The following is a 15,597-nucleotide window of genomic DNA, read 5'->3' on the forward strand; positions in this document are numbered from 1 at the left end:
TTTCTTCCCTTCCTTCTCGAGTTTCCTTGCTTTGCGAGATTCTTGAGATTCAATTTATCCGTGACAAGTCCTTCACTTTTACACTCTCCCTTTCATTTAGACTCAACATACATACTCTGTACTTCACATATGTTTCTTTCCGTACCACCGAAAGGATAGCCGCCACTCGGCCCCACACCCCGACCATCCGCGCTTATTCCCGCCTCCCATTGGTCGACTGCGACAATCTGTCGGCACTTCCGCCAACCACATTGCTTGGATTAACCTTCTTCCTCCGCGAGCTCCCGGTAAGCACCTTCCCAATTCCAGCGAAGTTTCACGGAAAGAGTGGACGATGACGCCAAGAACTTGCTTGTTCCTTCTTTCTTTTCTTCCTTTTTTTTTTCTTTTTTTTTAGCCCTTACCCGTTTCTGAACTAATTTGGGTTGGGGGGAAAAGGGAAAAGTCGCGCCTGCCTGTTGCTAACACGTCAATTTTCGTGTTTTTCCTTCCCTCTTCAACCTCTCCTCTTTCCTCTCTTTCCTCTCTCTTTCCCCTTCTCTCCTTCCCCCTTTAAGCCTTCCTGACCTCCCCCACACCCTCCTTCGCCCTTTCCTCTTTCTCTCTTCCCTCTCCCTCTCAAAAACCTCACTTCTTGCCGGGGAGGCTCAATCGGCTTCTCTTCCACATCTTTTTTTTTTTTTTTTTGTCTTTTTTTTCTCAACTTCTTTGTCGATTGATATCTACCCTTTTTTTTCTTTTTTTATATTTTTTTTTCCTTTTGTTTTTTTATTTTGGAAGAACTATACTTATCTCAATTTTTTTTATTTTTATTTTTATTCTGGCATGTTTTGAGGGAGCCCTTAGTTCCCTCGTTGCAGATTCTCCTCCAATGCCGCTGCTGCAAGTCACACTTCCGCAAATATGGCTGACACAACTTTGCCTCCTGCCACTAGGATTGTGCCTATTATGGCCCGTTCAAGGCTTAATGCACGATCCGCTGGCCTGAGTGCTCGCTCCTCGCGCAGAAACTCGACTGTGGAGGAGTCCGATCGGCGTCTGAAGGAACGCCTTGAAAGACTAAATTGTTATGCAGCCGATATCCAGGGAGATGGTACGCAACAATATTTCTCACGTTTCCCTCGTTGAGATCTTAGCCGTGATTTGTTTTTTTTTTTTACCCCCCTTCCTACTAACCGGACCTTCTCCAGGCAATTGCCTATTCTATTCCCTTTCAGACCAGCTTTACGGAACCCCAGATCACCACGACAAGGTCCGCCAGCGACTGGTAGACCACATCCGCAAGCACCGAGACTCCTTCATACATTTCGTAGATCTCGGTCCAGACCGCCCTCGTTCCACAAGAGAGGCCTCCAGGCAGGCAAACAGATCTTTCAGTAGTGTTGGCTCCACCCCAAGCGTGGACAGGATAAACTCCAAGTTCGAGGAGATGCTTTCGAAGATGGGCGAGCCGCACGAGTGGGGTGGTGCTTTTGAGCTCCAGGCATTCTGTCAGGCCTACGCACGAGATATCGTTGTGTACCAGGCCGACACGGTGCAGGAGTTCACCAGCAACCTCCACGACGTGGATCCCGACAGGGAGACCGTCCATCTCGCATACCACGTACGCCCTCTTACTATTCTTTTTGAAACAGTATTACCTGCAGGCCATGGTTAAATGACCCTTTTTTTTTTTTTTTTTTTTGATAGGAGTACCAACACTACTCGTCAGTCAGACGCCTGGATGCCCCTCGTGAAGGGCTACCAAGCCTCCCCAGACGACTCGATAAAAATGGAGCTGACGCTCAAGTCGTCAAGGAGGGCAACAAGAATGCTGCAAACGCTCGAAGCCATTCTGTTGCAACGCAGACTTTGCCGACACCACTGACCCTGGCTGAGCCATGGAAGATCAGCACGATTGCTGAAGCCCTTCCTTTCCTTGATTACGATACAATCAGGGCAGTGTTGACAAAGTGCCGTGGGGACATCGACTTCGCCTTCTCCCGTCTTCTCGATGACGATTTCTCCTCGTCCTCTCAATCGTCCGTAGCTCCAACGCCAGGTACTGAGACCTCTGGTACTGTCATGGCCTCACCTGGCGGTGTTAACCCGGCCACTCGGGCATGCTTGAGAGCTTCGTCAAGGTCCTCTTCCCGCCATAGCACTGGAAGCAAACGACCCGCCGACCCTAGCGACGACGACGACGACGACGACGAAGACCCTGTTCGATCCGGCGTCCGTCGCTCTGCGAGAGAGCGCAAGCGTCGTATCCTGCAGGACGTGACCGTCGGTATCTCAGTCAGGGGCGACAACAGAGATGACGTCATTTCAATCCAATTGAGGGTCGATCCAGATGCCGTGGTTGAAACGCCAAGGGGAATTGACACTCCCGAAGACGACACAGAAGTCGAGACAGACGAAGACACAGAAGTCAAAGTTCCCGAGAAAGAGCCAAACACCGGTGAACGCAGAGCTAAGAGCTCCGACGGCACTTTGACTGGGGGTCCCGACAGCGGCAATTCTGCGACTGGTAGTGAGGGAGGTGACGACTCCGGGGATTCCGATAAATGACCTTTCTTTAAAAGCAACTGGGCCGAAATCTTATGACCCGACCCGTTGATGAACCGTTGGGCTCCCTTTATTCGCAACGATTGTCATGGCATAGCGTGGTGTTTTGGCGTTTTTGGGGTTTTAAGTCTCCTGGGCTGGTCCTTGCATAGAGATGTCCCGGATATGGACTCTTCTAAAGCGAATGCATACTCGCGTATCTACATGTTTGCTGTTTTAACGAGGCATAGATTTAGTGTTAATGTTTTGTTTTATCGAAATTTGCGTCTCATTGACAAACCTCTCCTGCAGAACAAGGACAAAGAGACCTTCGCTCTTTTCAGCTGTCAGGAGTCCACTGCATGCCATTATAGCCTGTTTCGACATCTTCAGTTCGCTCTTTAAGTTGGCCTTGGTACACAGCGCCACGTTGGCGACCTTATCTCTCTCATGTCTATGCCTCATATCCTATGCATCTTCCTCTGCTCCTTTTCTATCTCTCACTTCGTTTTCCGCTAGCATAAAGACCAATGATGGTCATAGATTCCATAGCATTATGGTGTTTGGGTTCTAGGCATTGCTTGCCAGTTATATTACAAGGACTGCCTACACGGTAAAAGGTAACATGAAAAAACAATCGTTTGATTTTCTTAAGCATTGGGAGGGACAGGGCTGAAAATTGATTCAGCTCCCTTATAATCTACAGATTTTGACTTCGGGTTTTCAGGGGCTAAAAAGGAGTCCCGCGACGGCTATTATCAAACTGCGTAGTTATGAACTAGATAACCTCCCTTCAGCTACGTACGACTTAAAAATGATATATGGCCCCCCTTTTTTAAGTCAGAAAGAGCGTGTGATAAGGGTGGATGGGAATCAGTAACCCGCCAAACCACCCCCCTTCCATCGAATTCGCCCGATTCTCCGAGTTCAATCACCTCCCGGATCCGAGTCAAAAGGTCTCCTCAAGGGATGAAAACGCCTTCTTCTCTTCTCTTGAGCAAATGGGGTTATATACGTGCTGGGTAAAGGGTAGGGTGAAAAACTATCCTTATTCATACACTACTTGGATAGATCTAGAGGGTTTGGCTCTCCGCGGCCAAGGTGGGGGGCCTGTTTTGGCTGGTGGGGGGAAGGGAATTTTCTTGAGGCGAAGATGGATTGAGGACAGAGAGTCAGTAAGCCTTTGTGTGTTACTAACCTTGGGAAAATATACATATATATATACGGAGTACATATATATATATATACATAGGATCAGTCTTCAAATAGCCACTAGCTGGTAATGTGTGTGTGGCTAGCTAGTTAGTAGTAATGTCTTATTTATATCTGAGTGGGGGTAAGTTCCTGCATATTTTTGGGCTGGTTGACGATAATGACTTATGTGGTTGGTGAGCTGGCCAAAAGGAAAAAAAAGTGATGCATAAACTTCTCAGGACGCAGCCTTTTTTTTAAAAAAAACCTCTGGATTCGGAACTGCTTGGAAAGGAATCTTGGGTAGGACTTTTCAAGTATTTGGATGGGATATAATAAATCTCTATTCCGGTCATGGGATGCTATGCATAAGAGCAACCAAAACAGTTTTGTCGTAGATTCTTCATTGGTTAGAGTAGAGTAGAGTAGAGTAGGTAGGTAGGTAGGTGGGTAGGTAGACAGGGCGTGGGTGTGGTTTTTTAAGGTATGCCCAGATCCGATCTGTTCAAGATATCTGAAGCAAAAATTACAAAAAACACCACCGCAGAGGCCTCTAAAAACAAGCAGAATCAATAACAACAAACGTCTACCCCTTCAAACCTCCCTCCCTAGTATCCCAAGCATCTATTCATCCCAAATTTCGATCTTCAACATCTCCCCTTGTTAACCGGAAAAAAAAAAAAAGGGAAAAATAATCAAATAATCTATGCCCGGTTCTTCTGGATCGCCGCCTCCAAAGCCGGAGGCACTGCGCCGAGCACCTCGTCGACCTTCTGTCCATCTTTGAAGAACACGAAAGTCGGCATGGCCCTCACGCCCAACTCCTGCGCGACGTCGGGAGCATCGTCGACATCGATCTTGTAGAAGGCGACGTCGGGGTATTTCTCGCTGAACTCGTTGACTTTGGGGGCGATGGCCTGGCAGGGGCCGCACCAGGTCGCGAAGCAGTCGACGACGACGAGTTTCTTGCCTTCGCTGGCGACGGCAGCGGGGTTTATGGCAGCTTGGAAGGCGGCATTGCTGGGAAGGATGGTTAGTGGGTCAGGAGAGGAAGAGAGAGCGAAGAAAATGGATGGTTATTGGAAGGGGGGGTATGTGTGGAAGTGGGAGCGGGGTAACTTGGGGAGAAACGGTGTAGAGCAGGGCAGGGCAGGGCGGTGAGGGAGTGAAGTGGGATGGGGTTTTGGCTGCTGGCATTTTTTTCTTCTTCTTCTTCTTCTTTTCTTTCCTTTTTCTTTTTTCTTTCCTTTCTTTCCTTTTCTTTTTTTCTTTTTCTTTTTATGGGGATATGTGATTGATTTGGCCTTTTGATGAATGAAACAACAATCGTCCTTTGTTCCTTTTCTCCTGTGCTGTGAAGGGAGGGGACAAGACTCACTCCTTAAGTGCGGTGACAACCATGTTTGCGGCAGTTCCTCGAAAGCGGGGTGGGAGGGTGGTGCTGAATGTCCTTCGCGCGGACGATGACAGTGATGCTGATGCTGATGGCAGGACTCGAAGCAGCGATGATGCCACGGTGCAGGTTGACGGGCGGAAGAGAGCAGCAGTTGCAACAGGATGAGCAGGATGAGCAGGATGAGCAGGATGCCGGAGGGGCGAGACGGGCTGTCTATTAGTAGTGCTCTGAGGAGGGCGCGGAGAGCAGCGGCTGCGCAGGAGCGAGAGGAGGGGCGCCCGGGATGACGTTATCGCCGCCATGCTTAGCCGCTCGCGAGGGGATTCTAGACGGCGATCCAATTACTAATTCAGCAGAGTCGTAGACAACGAAGAGACTCGCTCTGTCTTGGCTCTCTTCTCTGTCTCTTTTCTCTTTTCTCTTGTTTTTTTTTTTTTTTTTTTCTGTTTTCCTTCTTCTTCTTTCTTTTTCTTTTTTTTGCTTTTGCCTTGCTTTTGAAAGTCTTGTCTGGTCGTTTTCTGCTTTTTGAGCAGAGATTTTCCCGCCTCTATGCCCTTCTGGGTTTAGTGGTTGTATCAGCAGGGAACATCACTCTGCAACACATCCAATTGCCGGTGCCGATAACTGAAAGAGTTAACAGTATTCCTGGACTTAGCACCGAGATGGCCAGATATGCATTAAAGTAAAAAAAAAAGAAGAAGAAGAAGAGTTATATTACGGAATACTCACTCCGTATTCCCTGTATATACTATATACTATCCAAAAGGCAGGCCGCAGCAGGCCCGTCCTCAACAAAAAAAAAAAAAAAAAAAAATATATTGACATGTACCAAGAAAAATAAAATAAAATAAAATTAAATTAAAAAAAGGATCTCAGTTCCACCTCCAACTAATCACAGAAGTCGCCGTTCGACGCAGAAGTGAACAATGGCACGCTTCTGCCCTCGAAGTCAGCGTTCAGATCCCGCTTGGCGGGTCTGGTCCAGTTGCGGCCCTCCCAGTACGCTTCGTTGGGGAGCTCGGTTCTCTGGAGGCGCTTCGCGATTCTCTCCACCTCAGTCCACACCCGGAGGATGTTCTCGCCTACGAGCTTGCGGACCTGCTGGGTTGTGGCTCCGCGTTCGAGGACTCGGGCGATGAGGTGGGGGTACTTGGACACATCCTTGTCGAGCAGTCGTTAGCTTTTTTGGATCGAATTGGCAGGGAGAATAGAAAGGGGGGCAAAAAAAATAAATAAATAAATAAAAAAAAAAAAATAAAAAAAATAAAAATAAAAATAAAAATAAAAAAAGAAAAAAAAAGGGGGGACTTTCTATCTTACCTCTAGACCCTTGGGAAGGTAAACGGTGCCGTCGTAGTCACCTCCAATGCCAACGTGGTCCCAACCGGCAACCTTGGCGATATGGAAGATATGATCAACCACGGTGTTGATGTCTGCAGCATCGGGATTCTCGACGTTGACGAACCGGGACACGAAGGTGACCATGACCACGCCGTTGTTCTTCGCGACCTCCTTCAGCACGTCGTCGGGCACGTTGCGCAGGTGGTTGGACACCGCGTATGCGGACGAGTGCGAGAAGATGACCGGTGCCCGCGCGACTTTCAATGTGTCTCTCATGGTGTTTGCGGACACGTGCGACAGGTCTACGAGCATGCCAAGGCGGTTCATCTCCTTGACGAACTCGATGCCGAACGGCTTCATCAGTCCGGTGTCCGGCAAGCCGTCGGCGACGGTCGACTGCGCGGTCGCAAATGCATTGTCGCAGTTGTGAGTGACCGTGATGTAGCGCACGCCCAGCTCATACACCCGGCGCAGGTCACCGAGAGAGTTGCCGATCTGATGTCCTCCCTGTGTTTTGTTTCAAGCAGAATATATTATGAGACATAAGTTCCCTTTTTTTTCGCCGTTTTTGCAATTGCAGAATTGTAAGGAATTGGGGGAAGCTTTATTTACCTCGATACCCAGGAAACTGGCAATCTTTCCTCTCCTGAACGCCCTCCGAGCACACCTTGCGTCTCCACAGAACTGCAGATCGCGCGAGTATTTTTCGATAAGGCGCTTAGTCACATCGATCTGCTCCAAGGTATCCCGAACGGACCACTACACCAGGAAAAAACACAAACAAACCACACCAGATCAGCCAATTCCATCTTCCCACCAGGCAAAATTAAAAAAAAAAAAAAAAAAAAAAAAAAAAAAGAGAGATTATCCGTCTGATAATACGCACTGTAGGGTCGTCAATGGGCACTGGTGGGTCAGGACAGGGTGTGTAAACACTCCAAAACTGTCCGCCCACTCTGCCCTTCCGCAGCCTCTTCAGGTCAGTGTGGCCGGGCAGCTCGTCCTCAAACGGAATCTTCCCATCATAGATCTGGTTCTTCGTCGTCTTCCGGATGAAGTTGGGGAGGTCGTTGTGCCCGTCGATCAGCGGGGTGAATTTGAGAATGCGTTCCGCACGCTTTAGATAGTCATCGGTCCGGGGAGCTGCTGCTGATGCCGGGGTGGCCGAAGCTGGGCTGGCAAGGACAGCTACGCAGGCTAGGACCGAGAGGAGAGACCCGGCGTTCCGTAGCCAGCTTCCGTTGTGCTCTGTCCGTTGAGACATGGTGACCTCTGATACCTGATACTCAACCCCGTCGACCTGGGAGGGACAAAAGGGAGAAAGAGAAAAACGACAGAGGGAGAAGGAGAGAAAAAAAGAGAAAAAAAAAAAAAAAAAAAAGAGAGAGAGAGAGAGAGAGAGCCAGTGGCAGGGAAGGCGAGGAAGGGAGGGAAGCAATTATATGACTGAGCAGGCGGCAAAGCAAGCTGCAAGCCTCTCCGAGAAAACCGGCCTACTACCCGGATTTATACCAGCGATCGGCGCCGGGAAGCTCTGGAAAAAGCAAAAATGCTTATTTCTCCCCCCGCAATTTAATATATGTATATGTAATGTCAAAGGCGGGCCACATTAAATGTGTATACTCCTTCATCCTTGGCGATCAGGGAATACCGGATGGAAGCAGAAAGAAAAAAAACACGAGGAAACGAAAAAAAAAACACTAGAACCATGGCGGAATGCGAGCCGCTTCTCTCCCTCTTTTTTTTTTTTTTTTTCGCGCCCTTGTTGCTGCCTGAGCACTTCATCGCCGGCATCCGGCACCAGGCAACGAATAGCGCTGAGGGCTGTCCTCTATACGGAGTACCCGGTTCAAGCATCATCGTCAATGGACGAGCAATCCCGAAAAATGGGTAGACGGTGGAGCAGCGTACATGGGCAGAGGGGAAATTGTCGTAGTATATTATCACTGGGTGATAATAATTGGGTAGAAGTCGGCCTTTTGTTTTCTTCCCTCTTCGACAGAGTAACACGCCCGTAGCAACACTACCGTAGTAACCTTCATGACTAGCAGGCTGGTGGCTTTTTCGTGGAGAGAGAGGCCGAGAGAGAGACACAGACAGAGAAGAGAATGGAGAGAGAGGAGAGAGAGAGTGCCATGGATGACCTTGGCGGCGGTTCATGGTTACATCGAACACCGGTGGAAGCAAGAAAACGCCCCAGTTTCTCCCGTCCGTTTGAATAAAATCACTAATTAGCGGGAATTTGGTATCGTGTCCTTGGGCCGTCCCCCCTCTCCTCCTCCTCCTCCTCCTCCCCTTGCAAGGACATCGGATGCCTTGTTAAATGTTCGCCGGCCGTTGAGGGCCGAGCGACGCCTTTCTCAACCCCCCCTCTCTCCCCTAGTAAGTTGGCCCTGATGCCGGCCCAGCTAGAGTGGCCATGCGCGAGCGTGCGTTCCGAGTGTAAATATAAAGCCACCAGGGATACTCTCGACGTACCATACTCCTCGTCTTCTTCTTCTTCTCCCCCCGGAAAATGCCTCCCAGCAACTCGCTCGCCAAGAGTGCTTGTTGCAGCCGATCTCGTCGCCCACGTGATGGCGCAGCTGTCGATCGCCGCGGCACAGCAGGCAAACAAGCGAGCAGCTCCGTTCACGGTGTCGCGGGGGGGAAGAATCCGACTCAGAGGAGACAGAGAGAGAGAGAGGTTCAATCCGGTCCGGAGGCGTTGGCGTTCCTTGGAACCAAGCCCGTCGGAATCGGAGTCGGAGCTGGAGGAGGAGGAAGGGCGCGTCGAGCCATTTCCGGATATCCCATCACTCGCCGGCCCCAGCAGCACCATTTGCCAGTTTGCGTTGCTTGCTGGTTGCAGGGATGGCCCCTTGAGCACCAAGCCAATTCAGACACGAGGTCGAGCGAACTTGCCCGGGTCGAAAAGAGGGGAATTCGGATCCCGAGCTAACTGCCTGCTTGCTTACCGGCGTCGTGCTTTTAAAAAATAAAAATAAAAAAAAAATAAAAATTGCAGAGCCCAAAACCGGCGAAAAGAATATCGCAGGAAACAGAGAATAAGATTAGAATTAGAATGACAGCTTGCCGATCGCTGGCAACGATCTTTTTGCTTGTTGAGAAAAACCATCCCAAACCCTCCCCCCCGGATCGGATCTTAACCTTACATACCATATGCAACCTGCTCTGGCATTTTTGCTCCCCTCCCATCCTTGTCCGCGCTCCTACAGGCTTTTCTCCCCCAAAGTCAAAATTCTCCTCGGAGTCCAGACTGCGCCTGTCATCGAGCGACTCAATATTGTATGAAGTATGTCAAGAAACACTACTAAGAAAAGCATGGAGGAGTCATACAGAGTTTATATGCGATGGTTTACGGGCCTCGGGGGGCGGGAATTACTGGCTATTTAAACCCATCACTGCGCCGGGTCCCTTCATTCTAGCCCAATTTAGCGGCTGTCGCTAAGAAGTTATTTATCTCAGTGCGCAGCCAGTCGTCAAACAGATTGCAAGCTAGATCTACTGGAAACTGAACATTCTCGCGCTTGATAGCAATAGGTATGCCCCTGCCTGCTTATTACATGATCTACGACGCAGTTCGGGGATATCTTTTTTTTGGATCCCACGAACTTTACGAGCATGCACAAAACACTCTGGACGACCAACTAATTGCATTAGGATAGTGGATTTGTCCAAGGCAGCTTTACAAACAAATGTAGTGTAGAGGCCAACACTTCTTCCGTCAATCGGTTGTCTTTTCTAACCCACACATAGAGAGGAATAGTGTGCAAGAGAATAATTAAAAAGACAATCACAAACACAGAATCTTTCAGAGATACTAGCAATCGCAAATACGCAGCTCATTTGCCAACCAGAGCCCACCAGATCATGTCAACATTTTTTCTCCACAGAGGAAGAGCTGCGAACAAAAAAAAAAATTGCAACCAGAAATGAGTTTCCAAATGGTGTCTCATCTTATCCCCTAACATTCAACTCTGTCCTGCTCACTCGCTCTTATCACTCTCGAGCTCAAGCTCGAGAAACTTGTCGCGAATGCTGCACACAATCTTAAAGATGCGCAACCGATGGCGTATACCCCACGACGGATCCATGAGAAGCTCGTTAAATCCAATAATAAACGCCGACCAGTCCAGCTCGTCTGTCGAGATATCGTCCAACTCGTAGATCGCCTTGTAAGGAAACCGGCGTCTGAGGTACGAACCCGACACGCTCCATTGAAACGCAGCCACCGCATTGCCGATATCCGCGATGTCCGTAAGAAAATCGAGCACGGTCAGCTGTAACTCTACGGGCAACCTGCCAGGACGACCGAAGCTACCACGTCGCTGGCGCAGAGGAACCTCGTCGTCGCTGCTCGCCTCTTTCTCGCTCAAACTGTCGCTGTCAATTCGACAATGATCGATCAGCCTCTCAAGCGCAGGATTACTCGACGGCACGCCGAACATCGACAGAGTCCCCGGGAAACTCCCCGAATGCGGAACCTCAAGGCAATGCTGCTGTTGACCGCTCTCGTCGTCGGCGGAGGGCGTGTCGCTTGTTGTCGTTGCTGCTGCTGTCCCTTGCTCCCAGACGACCTCAATGCTCTCGAGCAGGGTATCCATATTATTCTCCACGCGCGACCCCAATACTTTATTCAAGAAGCTCCAGCAGAAGGTGTGCATCTGGTAGCAGTGTGGCTCGGGGGCGTGACACGGAGTGCCTGGGACGCATTGGCACCAGACGAGGTACCGGCCCATACGATTCGTTTTAGGCGAGCTGTCCGTCGGCACCTCGTGGTCGCTCGGCTCGTATTTCAAACTGTCGTATGCACATCCATTTTCGGAGTAGCAAGCTTCAGAGACCTCGTAGTCGGGAGGTGAACCAGGTAGATTGACTAGATTCATGTCAGGACGGGAAAATACTTTTGGTTTAAGCTTTTAAAAAAAGAAAGGGGCAAGGAGAAAGGGGAGATCTAATTTATGAGCCATAAACATACTGAATCTGCAGTGATTCCACCAGGCCACTCTCTCCCAGTCAATTTGGTCTGTCTCGATATACGGGGTGACGCCAATGGGCAATTTGCAGATACAGCAGAGATCACAACGCCCCATGATGAAGGTTATGTTGTCAATCACCAGCCCTTCGCGACAGAGACACTGGAGCTTTTCTGGATGTGGAATGTGCTTAAAGTAATAGAAAGAGGTCAGGCTGTCATAGCTGGTTCTGATCTGGTGATTGCAACAAAACAGTAGCTAAGGACAAAGGTAGATTGATTGCAGATATGTGTGCTATGTGATTTGTCGCAAAACAAATAAGATAATCTTTCTGTGCCCTGCTAGTCTCATAAAAGAGATCCTGATAAAAGAAAACATAGAAGAAAACACAAGATATCACTGCCCAGGCAACTCCACTGCTCTGTTGATGCAGAAGAAAAAAAAACACTCAGAAGAAGGACTGGGGATGTAGTAGAGGAAGAGGAGCAAACGTGATTACAGGTGACAACTGAGACAGCCAGTGGGAAGCACAGGTGGGTATCGTATCCGGGGGAAACAAGCAAAAACGGCCAGAACAGCGGCAAAACAAGGGGCGGGCAGGTGAAGACACCAGAAAGAGAGCGGCTGGTTGTTTTCGTCAAAACAGGCAGGTCAGTCACACACTGCGGCGGGTGAATTTCGATATTTGCCGCCGCCGAGCCACCGCTGCCTGGGCAGACGAACACATATAAAAGCGCCCTCCTTCTCGGCCTCAGCTTCTGCGCTCTTTCTTTTTCTCTCAGACTTCCTCCATCCCTCCGCCAGGCCATCCGCGGCCATCCCCCCGTCTGGAGTGCCATCCCTCGACCCAGGCTCGTTGAATATCGAAAGAAAACTTAGCAAATGAGGACAAGACTGAACGCCGTGGCCCACGAAGAACGCACAAGAATCGATTTGGAAGAGGGCTCGCTGGGGTATTTCACGTTTTTTTTCTCTCTAGGCACCGCAAAACGCCGTGCTCTTCCAATGCAAACCATGGGCCGTTCTGCCTAACCTATCATAACCCGAAATGACAAATGAAGAAACAGCAGTTCAATAAACAGAAAAAGACGATCAAACCCCATATTAACAAATGCAAAAAGGACAAATTTAAAATCAAAAGACCCCGAATCGAAGCTGGCAGAACTGCTGGAGCTGAACATCCTGGGTAAGAAGCCAATCTGACGATGCAGCAATGGCCACTAACGTTGGTCGGCTTGATATCCAGGTCGTCATTACTCATCTGACTTTCGATGTTATTTCTTTTTGTTTTTTCCTCTCTTGTATGACAAAGGAAATGATATGCTAAAGGAGCGTGGGTCACGTATTCGACGTATCGGTCGGGGCATGAAGAAGAGAAAGAAGGGCGTTAGGAAAACGACATTTCGACGTAACTGACAAAGGAAATGGGTGGAAAGGAGTGGACGTCAGATCAGGGTAAGTTGCAATATTCGTCTCCAGTACTATGATTCAACTTGCTCGTTCTATTGGCTAAGTGGTGGCGACGGTAGGACACCGCTGCTGAAAGTCCCTGAACTTGGTCTTCGATCTTCGGATAGGCGAGAAGACAGGTCTAAAAGCTTTGCACTTCCAGCACTGATGTGACGTGTATGACCTTTTCCCAGGTCAACGCTGGTGGCACGATGGACTTCCATTTCCGCTTCGATGTCGAGCGGACTGTCGTCCGAGGGTGTGTCGACCTCTGAAGCGCTTTCGAGGAACTCAGTAAACAATCCTTCTTTGGATTTTGCTCGAGTACAAGGACGAATGAGACGCGGTCGCTTTCCAACGCTGTCATGCCAAGTTGTCCCGTCATTGTCTTGGGGTTTAGCATTGCCGCTGATAGGGATCTCGAACTCCTCCTCTTCTTCAGGGACAGGAATAGAAAGGGGTCCGAGAATTTCATCGCTTGCGGGACGTTCCTCTGGTGATGATTCGGTTGGATCATCCTTGGATTCTGCGCTGCCACGGTATTGGGCTAACCGTGCCTGGGAAAGGTGACGAGACGGCTTTCCTGAGAGCCAACTGCCCTCCGAGTCTATGGATGCTAGGGACTGAGCTAGGAAAATGCTGTTGGGACGTGTATCTGGACTGTTTGCTCCGGATGCGCGGAATGTGTCCTGGGCTTCGATTGGGGCAGTCGCCACAGTTCCCCTACCAGTGCAAACGCTGAATCGATGTGATGTGGGGTATATATCGATCGCGGTCGGGGAACGCATGTTATCCATGGGCTCATCGAAGTGCTCGGTGAACCTGGACTGCATAGACTGTCCGTCAAATCGGAGGCTGCTCTTTTTCGGGATCGCCGGCGGCATTCCCGCAACTTCCGTATGGGAGATCCTTGAGAAAGATTCTCGGGACGGGACCGAAAAGCTTGGGCCTTCTTTCGGTTGTCCTTGAGGTTCTCTCTTGAACCGAGAGCCACGACGAAAGAATGATGAGAGGGATCGACCGATGCGGCCAGCATTTGAGGACAGCCGCTTTTCACTTTTTTGCGTTGGTGATATATCCGAGACGGAGCCCATCTCCTGCCCGGCGAGTTCGTGTTTGATATCGGCGGCGGCGTCGATTGCCGAAACGTGGACAAAGGATTTTTCATCGTCGACAACGATCTGGGTTTCCTCCACCGTTGGCTTCTTCTCGTGCACTTCGTCATTTGCATTTGCGGTAAAGCTTTCTTTGGAAGGGTCCCGGAGCCAAGACTCAGTATGGTTCGGCGTCTTTGACAACTCCATCTGATCATGTTTCCGATTAGTCATCGCTGTGTCGATATTTGTTTCGCGGTTGTTTGAAGGAGGAGGTTGATTATGCTTCATTGAATGCTGTCGACGTGGTTTCGGGGGGTTTTCGAGCTTGACCGTGGGACAAGCGGTTCGTCTCGCCGCCCTCCTACGACGATCTCTTTCCATAAGCTCCCTTAGAGTCCCCGCGTCCATATCATCGGCAAGTTCATTTATCCGGTGTTCTCCATCCAGGTCTCCGAGTCGCAAAGCCCTGCACTTGCTCTTAGAAGCCGCGGACCTCGAAGGATCTACGTATCGAGGAGTCCGTGCATAGCGTAAGACAGGACGGGGAGACAATGCATCGAAGACACTGAGCTTGTATGCGTGGGAATCTGGGGATATGGATCGCAGGCGTTCGTACTTGGGGCGCGAAGCTCTCAGGTCGGTCTGGGCCCGACCGGGGGGTAAGTCCCAATTGCTCTCGAGGGCCATGTTCCGAATTTCCTGTTCTCGGGCGTAGTCGTTACGTTTGCGCTTGCTTGACTTGCGGCGCAAGAGGCTCGGTTCTGTGGAGCGCCTCTGACTTCGCAGGGTCGGGACATCGTTGAAGCTTCTGGACAAGCTGTTCTGGGACATGTTGAGGCTGGGCTGGAACCTGAAGGGAGAGAAGGTGCGGACGGAAGGAGAGTCGACGCGTTCGGGGCGGGCCAGGGCAGAGAAGTGGAAGGACGGGCTCGTGTCGAGGTCGGGGGACGGAACGGGAGACGGGGTGGTGATCTGGCGAGGAGGAAGGCAGGAGTCCTCACCGCCGATTGCACCTTGGTCACGACGGTTCTTCCGCCGCTTGGAGTCTCTTCGGTGGGTCTTTACGGGTGTAGCAGAGGCGTTGTGGTTCGGGATGGAGGACTCAGATTTGGCGGTACAGGAGAAGGAGGCAGCTCTCTGAGCGGATGACGGGCTGGATGCTCCATCAGATCGTCTGAAAGCACGATTCTTCCTCTTTCCGAAGGGCCAGAGTGCCATCACGACTGCGTGAGCCGGTGCGGCAGCTTGCACCGACAGCCGACGACTGACAACGCCAGCTCAGCGAGGGACGAAACAAATAAAAAAAAAAAAAAAAAAAAAAATTAAAAATGACGTGTTGTGACGGTTGTGGGGTCAAGTATTTTTTTTAATTGGAGTGATGGAGAGTCAAATGGAGTGGGACGAGGGTGTGCGAGGCTGGCTTTATGCAAGGCGGACATGGAGATGGGATGTGAGGAAGAAGAGAGAGAGAGAAGATAGAAGAGAGAGAGAGAAGAGAGAAAGAGAGAGAAGAGAGAAAAGGAGAGGAGAGGAGAGGAGGAGTGGAAGAGAGTGAGCCGTTGCAGTTGTTGATGTCAGATTGAGTCTTGTGTTCCTGTCACCCAAAAGTAAAAATTTG

The 15,597-nt window shown here is 50.0% G+C and overlaps 7 protein-coding genes across 7 annotated transcripts; 1 reads left to right on the top strand and 6 right to left on the bottom strand.

The window, feature by feature from the left end:
- The first annotated feature begins 670 nt into the window (after window positions 1-670).
- Window positions 671-3,172, top strand: CIMG_09125 (uncharacterized protein). The gene is made up of 3 exons (XM_001239503.2): window positions 671-1,093; window positions 1,191-1,603; window positions 1,690-3,172. The coding sequence occupies exons 1-3, from the start codon at window positions 904-906 to the stop codon at window positions 2,548-2,550; spliced, it is 1,464 nt and encodes a 487-aa protein (XP_001239504.2). The 5' UTR covers window positions 671-903; the 3' UTR covers window positions 2,551-3,172.
- An 865-nt stretch (window positions 3,173-4,037) lies between these two features.
- On the bottom strand, window positions 4,038-5,572 carry CIMG_09126 (thioredoxin). Its single transcript, XM_001239504.2, has 2 exons — window positions 5,096-5,572; window positions 4,038-4,737 (listed from the first exon to the last, which is right to left on the bottom strand). The coding sequence occupies exons 1-2, from the start codon at window positions 5,413-5,415 to the stop codon at window positions 4,422-4,424; spliced, it is 636 nt and encodes a 211-aa protein (XP_001239505.2). The 5' UTR covers window positions 5,416-5,572; the 3' UTR covers window positions 4,038-4,421.
- Window positions 5,573-6,001: 429 nt separating this feature from the next.
- Window positions 6,002-7,738, bottom strand: CIMG_09127 (microsomal dipeptidase; the record flags this gene model as incomplete). The annotated part of the gene is made up of 4 exons (XM_001239505.2): window positions 7,341-7,738; window positions 7,067-7,213; window positions 6,434-6,961; window positions 6,002-6,274 (listed from the first exon to the last, which is right to left on the bottom strand). Exons 1-4 carry the CDS (start codon window positions 7,716-7,718, stop codon window positions 6,002-6,004), a joined length of 1,326 nt encoding a protein of 441 aa, XP_001239506.2. The 5' UTR covers window positions 7,719-7,738.
- Window positions 7,739-8,681: 943 nt separating this feature from the next.
- Window positions 8,682-9,275, bottom strand: CIMG_12289 (uncharacterized protein; the record flags this gene model as incomplete). Its single annotated transcript, XM_012358327.1, has 2 exons — window positions 8,682-8,833; window positions 8,933-9,275. The coding sequence occupies 2 exons, from the start codon at window positions 9,273-9,275 to the stop codon at window positions 8,682-8,684; spliced, it is 495 nt and encodes a 164-aa protein (XP_012213750.1).
- Window positions 9,276-10,443: 1,168 nt separating this feature from the next.
- On the bottom strand, window positions 10,444-11,550 carry CIMG_12290 (uncharacterized protein; the record flags this gene model as incomplete). The annotated part of the gene is made up of 2 exons (XM_012358328.1): window positions 10,444-11,333; window positions 11,436-11,550. 2 exons carry the CDS (start codon window positions 11,548-11,550, stop codon window positions 10,444-10,446), a joined length of 1,005 nt encoding a protein of 334 aa, XP_012213751.1.
- Window positions 11,551-11,692: 142 nt separating this feature from the next.
- CIMG_13578 (uncharacterized protein) lies at window positions 11,693-12,520 on the bottom strand. Its single transcript, XM_004444808.1, has one exon. The coding sequence runs from the start codon at window positions 12,270-12,272 to the stop codon at window positions 11,781-11,783; it is 492 nt and encodes a 163-aa protein (XP_004444865.1). The 5' UTR covers window positions 12,273-12,520; the 3' UTR covers window positions 11,693-11,780.
- Window positions 12,521-12,935: 415 nt separating this feature from the next.
- Window positions 12,936-15,197, bottom strand: CIMG_13579 (uncharacterized protein; the record flags this gene model as incomplete). Its single annotated transcript, XM_001239507.1, has 1 exon — window positions 12,936-15,197. The coding sequence occupies one exon, from the start codon at window positions 15,195-15,197 to the stop codon at window positions 12,936-12,938; it is 2,262 nt and encodes a 753-aa protein (XP_001239508.1).
- Window positions 15,198-15,597: the final 400 nt, after the last annotated feature.

Source organism: Coccidioides immitis (assembly GCF_000149335.2).
Source record: "Coccidioides immitis RS genomic scaffold supercont3.5, whole genome shotgun sequence".
Taxonomy (NCBI): Eukaryota; Fungi; Ascomycota; class Eurotiomycetes; order Onygenales; family Onygenaceae; genus Coccidioides; species Coccidioides immitis.